General features: G+C 41.1%; 1 protein-coding gene across 1 annotated transcript; it reads left to right on the forward strand.

Annotated features, from left to right (window-relative positions):
- The first annotated feature begins 358 nt into the window (after positions 1 to 358).
- Positions 359 to 1,111, forward strand: LOC149973602 (uncharacterized). Its single transcript, XM_090213214.1, has 2 exons — positions 359 to 607; positions 725 to 1,111. The coding sequence occupies exons 1-2, from the start codon at positions 386 to 388 to the stop codon at positions 1,109 to 1,111; spliced, it is 609 nt and encodes a 202-aa protein (XP_090069340.1). The 5' UTR covers positions 359 to 385.
- Positions 1,112 to 9,068: the final 7,957 nt, after the last annotated feature.

Raw genomic sequence — 9,068 nt, forward strand, 5'->3', positions numbered from 1 at the left:
GAATGCATTATGGAGTGGGATTATGAAGCTGCCTTTTTTTATTTTCATGTTCACAGAAACATTGGAAGAAACAAGGACACAGAGGAATCAGTACAGGTTTTATGGGTACCTGTGTGCCTACTTTACATCCATATACGGCCACAGACCAGGCCTATATAAAAACATGTTGGTGAAAGAGGTGGAGGAGGCAAAATGTGACCAGTCTGGGGTGTACCTGATCAATGTAAGTCTATGAAATACAGCTGGCTGTGTTTATTTGTTTGTTTGCTTGGTTGGTTATCTTTGGAAACAATTGCAGTCGCAGGAGCGTAATGTGTTTTTTTGTGTTTTTTCTCTGTTCAATTTCTATTAGGTGGGGGAACACAAAACAAATCGGGAGTACGGCATGGTCCAGATGTCGCTGACAAAGGAGGAGTACAGCTGGTTTTCCGACTTCCTCAAATTCAAGCACTGTCTCTTAGGGGGAAAGAAGGCCCAGCACTTCTTTTTCAATTCAACAAACACTCAGATGAAGAACCTGCCTGCCTACCTGAGGGAGGTGTGGAAGGAGATGGGTCTGCCCGAATGTCCTTCATTCACTGACCTGAGGACCTCCATTGTCACTCATGTAGGTCAGATTAGATAGGAATCTAATTAATGTAAGATCCTATTCTATTGTTGTCTGAAGTAATATCAATAATATCATATATTTGTGTGTGTGTGTGTGTGTGTGTGTGTCTTACAGGTAAAAAACATGCTCCCAAAGGTTGACAGGGAAAGGGTGGCCAACTTCATGTGCCACAACATCCAGACGGCAGACAAATATTATGCCATGAATTTAAATCCAACCCAAGCAAATGAAACCAGGGCACTCTTTGAGGCTGCACTGAAGGGGGAAGATAACACAGTCGCCGCAGAGAACCAGCCCTCCACCTCAGGAGAAAGAAAGCAGAAGGTGAGAGAGGATGCCTCCCTCTCCGACGGGAGCACCACCCCTGAAGAGACCAAGGTGATGTACCAGGAGTCTGGCACGTCCGCCGGTGACTCGGAAGAGGAGGAAGAGGATGAAGATGAGGAACAGATGGCCAGACAACTTCCAGTAAGATCAGCTATTCTGACAGGACACATTTGATTATCAAAATGTACTTGTAAACTATGTAACAGTCAAGTGTGAATTCTGAGATATATCTAATTTCTTGTGTTTGCTCTGTCAGGAGACACCTTCCAAGGTGACCAATCCTCAGGTGGAGATGGAACTTACCCCAAAGAGGAAGCGGAGCATCTGCACACGCCGCATGGAGGTCGCCATCAGCCCCATGCTAGTCTCACCCCTCAAAGTGAGGCTCAAGTCGCCCCCCCACCAGTCCCTCATTGTCACATTAAAAGGGATGCAACAACTAAACTCAAATAAAGTCAGACTAAAAAATGCCATTGCCTCAAGGAGGTTAAAGCTGCAGGAGAAGGTGCAAAAGAGAGGAGGGGACCCCTGATGCAGCTCGAAGGAAGGGGAGCCGACCAACAACAAGACTTCCTCTTCCAAATAGTCATGTAGATTGTTTTAGACTCTCACATTTATACTGTTCTGATTTTGTTTGGTTTGATTTTCAATTTTGGTGTGCTTGTTTACATTTTAGAAGTGTAAAATGTGTGTAATTTAGTCTAACTGTCTGTTCAATTTTCTATTTTGGTGTGATTCTTTATAATGTAAAGGTTTGTTCTGTTTTATTAAATAACTAGTTGAGTAATTATTTGTGTTGTGCTTTCTTTAAGGTTTATATTTAGTTTGTCACTTAATTTGTAAGTGTTAAACATTCACTGTCTTGTGTTGTTGTCTGTGAAGGTAGGAACAAATATTTAGGCATTATTGGCATGGGAATCATATGAAACTTACACAGACAGGCTGAAATAAACACTAAAAAATAACAAATGGCATCACCGTAATATCCCGCTTGACCGTAGCTCGCTCGGTCTGAGCGCAGCGACCATGAGAAAAGTAAGCCCAAAATGAAGCCAGCCCCACAACGTCATTTGCTTTTGGGTGACAGTGAGAGAACCGTTAGGTTTAGAAGGACAATTCAACCACAGGAATGTTCCTAACGTCCTTCCGATCCATGCAAGCCTTACCTTGACCGTGTGGCATCAACCCTTAAAAATAAAACAGGGTTTTTTGATCTCACAGATTACAATGACATCTCTCCCCATAGGAATACATTGACAGCTCCCCTAAATTCAACCTGGAGCCTATGTGGGTTAATAATGCCTTATGAACCTGTCTTCAATGCCAATCCGTCAGGCCACTATGAGGTCTACCTGTGTCGATTCTAAGCTTCCTGGAGCAACCGGAAGTGGTTAAATTCACCCAAAATGTATTTTGATGTACATAACCTGCAAATGTGAAAATGACTGCATTCAACCCTGGGTAGATCAGTCAATTCTTAACATAAAGACTTTAGGATTCTCAGGATTCTGTAAGAGAATACCCAAAGCAAGATATTTGTTTACCTATAGCTTCCTGTGCCAACCGGAAGTGCCTTTAATTGGTGTCTCAGGGGCTTCTCCTTAGGAGGGATGGGGACACCACCACGGGACAGACCCCACACTCATCGCTAGAGATCGAACTTCAGACTCCCTTCAAAACCACTGAACCCCTCAACACACCGAAAGAGATTACGGTGCACACCCTTAGAGGGAGCCGGAACAGGATAACTCCCTCCACCATCACAGAGACACAGAGGAGGAGGAACTATCCAACACCCAGGGAGAGAGAACAAGTGACGTCAGTCGAACACAGTCAGAAAGAGGAGGTGGAAGAGGCGTTAGATAGAGGAGGATATTACCCCAGAGGCCATTCCTCCTGTTCATGTGAGCAAGAAAGAGCAGAAGGCTTCTGATCAGCCAAATGGCAGGCAGAGGGAGAGGTCATAGTGATTCACACCCACAGAGAGAAAGACAACCCACACAACCTCTTGGTTGAGATGAACCACACAGGTAGAGGCAGAGGGCCTTCAGGGCTAGCCAGTCAGCCTGCCTGCTCTGATCCTCAAGTCAATTGTATATAAATTCATGTTCATTAAAGATTTTTATTCAAGAATTGACAAGTCCCATTTCGTTAAAGGGGTCACCCTTTTCCTGCTACAAACACAACTTGCATATCATCACAGACTAGGCCAAAACGTTAATCTTTTAACCTTGCCTGAATAAAACAATGCATTTTTTATAGTGAGCAAGAGTTGCTCCTTTTCCTTTTCTATGATGATTCAAATATTTGGTTGCACCTCAACTGAACGTTGGTTGAGGGCCCCTTTTTTTTAATTAAAAGCATTAAAATTGTGATGTTTCTCACTTATTTACATAACCTACTCCACACTTGCAAAGTGAAAGTTTATAGAAATGTTCTGAAATTAAGTAGTAAACAGAAGAAAAGCAGAATTGAGTCCAATTATAATGCGAATAATTGAATGGTCTATGGTTCAATCCCATTTCTGAAGGTCTGATGAATAATTAATATTGTTTCTCCTCTTCCTTGTGGCAGGGGCAGCAGCACACTGCCCTCCAAAGCCTGCAAAATAATAGCCGGACTGCCCCTTTCCTAGCTCTGCATGGAACTTCCAGTGCCACGTCCTTGGTGACGTGTGGGGTGACATCCGGGATGACCACAGCAACATCCTCTGGAAAGGGAAAAAAGAGGAACAGAATGTGAACAAATGCAAACCGTAGCTTCTAAACACTGGCCAGTTGAAAGGTTCTACTAAGATGTCATGACAAACGGCACCTGTCAGAGTGCTCTCTAAGTCTCTCTCTCTTGGGTGCTCTGAATGGCCTTCCTCTGGCTGAAGCCACAGGGCCAGGAGGAGCCTGGGCACCACCTCCACCACCACCTGAGATGGGCTGAGCAGGTTGCTACGGGGCTCATTGGACTGCTCGCCCAGAATGCTCCTCACAGCTCTTTCCACGGTGCTGTGGACCTTAGGATCGCTGAATTCAACAATAAGGAGAAAACAAAGCTAAACGATGTGCAATGTACTCACTTAGAACACTTTCTTAGTCTGTTTCTGCGTAGTTCCAGATGTGTAGATAAATGGATCAAGTCATATGCGGGGCAGTACATGGAACTCACATGTCAGCTGGCGAGGTGGGGTGCATGGAGCGGCGGAGCTTGCAGAAAGCCTTGTGCTCTATGTTCATCATTTTTAGGCAAGTGTTTACTTCCCAGGCCTGCAGTATGAAACAGGAAGTCCCATTAGTGTAATTTCACAACAGATCTATCCTGCTGCGCTAACTCGTTGTTGAAAGGCTGGTAAAGAGCTCACTAACTTGTAGCATGTCTCTAACTCTCATTCTCTTACCAGCCGAGCGAGGTCGTTTCCCTCCTCCAGGGTTTCCTTCCACACCCTTCAAATAAAACACAGAGCATTTCAACTTTCCTGGCTTCTGATTTTTCTGTTGTTTATTTTACCCACATCTCCTGGAGTGCTGCTGGTGGCAGGGAATGGCAGTGAAGGTGAGTGCTGACGTGGTACTCACCACTCCCTAAGGGATTTTTGCCCTGAGACACCAGCCAGTTGCTCATGTGCTCCGTGGTGACATGGGGAGGGACCTGGCCTTGACTCTGGAGCAGCAGATAGTGGACCATGAGCTTCTTCTGCAAGATGAGGTAAGGTGTGAGACCGTGCCACGAAATACCATGTCATTTACTTTCAGAAGGGCCTCTCGCAACATTTCACAACTGCTCATGCCTCACAATTTGCAAGTGATATTAAGAACTCTTGTTTATGTTTTTGTATGGTGAATCTTACCTGTTTATTGTAATATGTTTCCTCCCAGCAGGCCTGCAGAGTCTGAAAATTAAGGCTGCTCCTACAGAATTCCTTTGAAGATCATGAAAATAATGATGCTTTGTTATGCACATTATGCACAGGCATTTACAGTATGCTAAAATTAATTTATCCTAAGATTACCTTTGTGGGACCATAAGTGAACTCCGGAATGCACCAAACCCTATCCATGGTAAGATGGGGAAGAAATGCAGCACTATAGATATACGGGATGCTCTAGAGATAACAGGAATGACTTACAGTCGCGAATGATCAATGGCTGTGGAGTCCTCCAATATGCTGCACTTAGAATTGAGTTGTAGGCGATGTTTGGCGCAAAATATAATGTTTACATTCTATTGTCATGGAGAAATGGAATGTGTAGAACCTGTTTAATTGATTATGCTTCTATGTCTTTATTTCGTTAAACATTGAACTCTGTATTATGTCATAATGTGTATATGAGGACGTAGGAGCCCGTCCAGATTCATGACCCGATTATCCAGGTGCATGTTGCTTAGACCTACTAATCCATCCTTGGTTTACAAGTTAAATACATTGTTTATATATGCCTATACAAATCCATCGACCACATCCATTTAAAGCAATGATTGTCAATTGAAATTGTGGTTGTTCTGTTCTCCTGTTGTGCGCCTTGAGTGTTTGTCCCCTTAAGCACATTATTCCAATATTTTTCCGAGATCTGAATTGACACAAGGAACACTTTTGAAAAGATAGTCGGTTAAAAATAAGAGTATGAATGACAATAAACGTATGACTTGGATTGTATGCGTAATAGTGTAGTAAACAGTATCGCTCAGCGCGGGAACTTTTGGTGTTAGGAAAGTTTGCGTTTTTAGCCTCCATGACACGTATCACTTCGTTGTCTTGTTGGTAATAGTAAAAATGCATGACAGTCGGCATTGTAATGGTCTAACAGGTGTTTTTCATTTTGCTTCTCACATTAAACAGACATTTGAGAACGGAATTGCTTACAGTTGTACCTATGATGCAGAGACACACTAAAGCTGTACAGTGTAGTTTGAATAATCAGTTTCAATTATTTGCAGATGAATTCCCTATTATTTACAAATCGAAAGATGTACCATTTGAAATGAATGTGGCAGAACAGTTTAGCATAGAGTTCTTGTGGGTGTCTTCTCCTTCAGTCTTTTTGCCTCCTAGGCCTTGTTTCTCATTACATGGGATTTCCCCAGTGCCAACTTCACACGAGATGGCCGCTGTCTACTGTCATGTGGTGCTGAATGACAGATATCGCTATGCCGATATTGCTGCTGTCCATGGACCTGAAATGTACAATGTACGACCGTCCAAACTTGACCCCACACACAAACACACACATTGATGCCAATCTCTCACACACTTTTGAACATTGCACAACCTGCAACAAAAAACTGAAAGAGCATTTTATTCCGTTTGTGTTTGAATAAAGACCCGAAGAATTCAATCAATGTGTGGATGTTGATTGGACAATGTATATGTGCTTTGCAGAAGTCATTTTTTAAATTCCCTGTAGCGTGAATTTTACTGGAGCATGATCAGATTGCTTTGTTTAAACCAGAATAAAGATTTGGTCTGAGAAACTATGCCGATTATAGCACGATAGCTTTATTTTTATTTTTAAATGAGGCAATGTATATATGACCCCCTTTCAAAGAGTCGCTCATTTATCACTTTCTTGCAGATATACAGTGCCTTCAGAAAGTGTTAATACCCCTTAACGTATTCCTCATGTTGTTTTCTTACAGCCTGAATTCCAAATGGATTAAATTATAGTTTTTTGTCATCTCACCCAGCTACAGACAACACCCCATAATGACAAAGTAAAAACATGTTTTAATTTTTTTTTCAAATGTATTGAAAATGAAATACAGAAATATTCACAATACATGTTAGAATCACCTTTGGCAGCGATTAAAGCTGTGAGTCTTTCTGGGTAAGTCTCCAAAAGCTTTGCACCCTTGGATTGTACCATATTTGCAATATCACAATATATACAGTACCAGTCAAAAGTCTGGACACACCTACTCATTTAAGGGTTTTTCTTTATTTTACAATTTTTTACATTTTAGAAAAATAGTGAAGACATCAAAACTATGAAATAGCACAATTGGAATCATGTAGTAAGCATTAACTGTTAAACAAATCAAAATATATTTTACATTTGAGAATCTTTGAAGTAGCCATCCTTTTCCTTGACCACTTTGCACACTCTTGGCATTCTCTCAAACCTTTTCATGAGGTAGTCACCAGGAATGTTTTTCAATTAACAGGTGTACCTTCTTAAAAGTTCATTTGTGGAATTTCTTTCCTTCTTAAAGCGTTTGAGCCAATAGGTTGTGTTGTGACAAGGTAGGGATGGTTTACAGAAGATATCCCTATTTGGTAAAAGACCAAGTCCATATTATGCCAAGAACAGCTCAAATAAGCAAAGAGAAACAAGTCCATCTTTACTTAAGACATGAATGTCAGTCAAAACGGAAAAATTCAAGAACTTTGAAAGTTTCTTCTAGTGTAGTCCCAAAAACCATGAAGCGTTTTGATGTAACTGGCTCTCATGAGGACTGCCACAGGAAAGGAAGACCCAAAGTTACCTCTGCTGCAGAGGATAGGTTCAGCAGAGTTCACTGCACCTCAGATTGGAGTCCAAATAAAAGCTTCACAGAGTTCAAGAAACACACACATCTCAACATGCACTGTTCATAGGAGACTGCGTGAATCAGGCCTTCATGGTTGAATTGTTCCATTGAAACCACTACTAAAGGACGGACGCCAATAATAAGAAGAGACTTGCATGGGACAAGAAACACGAGCAATGGACCTAAGTCTGGTGGAAATCTGTCCTTTGGTCTGATGAGTTCAAATTTGAGATTTTTTTCCCTTCAATGTGTGTGTGTAAAGAATCCAGGGTGTTTAGTTGGGTCTACTCTTCATTATAAAACAATTTGTTGAATGGTTTAAAATCCATCAGAAGCTGCTTCAATTCATGGTGGCTCTGAGTAAGTCTCGGGGACAGAGCTTGTTTTGCCAAGGAAAGTGAAAAGGACTGAGGGAAAGTAAACTGGAAAATACATGGAAAGGATCATGGAAGAACCTCAGAGAACATTGCATTTTCAAGATCATGTAACATCAAAATGCATTTTATATTCCTGCCCTGACAGAAAAACCACATGTAACCAACTTACATTTTATGTGAGCACAAATTACATTTTGGTACACAACGTGATCACATTTTCACATTTGTAGTTCACATAAGATTACATTCAAATATGTTTTTGGAACACTTCCCGTGTTCACATGTGAAATTCATGTGGTTTTTGCCTAAACGCCCTGCAGTTCCACACTCAAGGTTCTTAATGATGCTTTAAATGCACATGTATGATTGTGCATGTGTAATGGGTTGAAAACAAAGTAACTAAAAACAGACACCCATTTATTATATCCCCCCCCATATTGTTTATGTATTTGTCTTAATGAATCTAAATGGTATTTTCAACATACTTTAGCGTCAGCAGTCCATAAGGCCAATAGATGGCGCTGTTGTACTGTTGTAGCAGGAGAAACATTAAGTTCAGGCCAAGCGCTCACCATTCTGCAGAATAAGGACCAGAACTTTACAGAGGTAAACTGTGTCTGTTCTTTTACTATTACAGGTATGTAACAGCACTTCAAACGTTCAACTACATACACAATATGTAATAACATGCTATTTAACAACGTTGTCCAGATATTATCACTTTAGGAAAGGTTTTGTTTTGGCTCTGTGTCGAACTGAGTGAGAGAAGAAGGTATTTACATTGAGTGAGAGTATATGTTAGCTTGATGCTAGCTGAGGTAAAAAAAAACATTTACGAGTTACAGAGACTATGTTTACTGAGTAGCTGACTTGTACTGGATTTAGTCTAGGAGATTTTTTATCAAGAATCCATTTGTTAGGGATTTCGGAGTTGGTTTTAGATGTTATTGGTTGTTTTGTATAAAATTGTGCTCACTAGCTGGTAAACTGGCCGAGCACGCTCAGTCTGGTGGACTTTTAGTACATACAGTGAGAGAGAGAGGATTTTCTGGAGGTGCCACTATCTTAAAGCTGAATGTATTGTTGTCACTTTTCTATAGAGGTAGCGGTATATAGAAAAACATTCAGTTATTTATGGTTTCATATATAGGTGTTTCTATTGTATGAATGTGAAATACATTGTGGTTTTCATGTGAAACCAAACATTTTTGAATTCTGTTTTAGGTAAAGTGCATTTA

This window comes from Oncorhynchus mykiss, chromosome 20, assembly GCF_057628025.1.
Source record: "Oncorhynchus mykiss isolate SJ-2025 chromosome 20, ASM5762802v1, whole genome shotgun sequence".
NCBI lineage: Eukaryota > Metazoa > Chordata > Actinopteri > Salmoniformes > Salmonidae > Oncorhynchus > Oncorhynchus mykiss.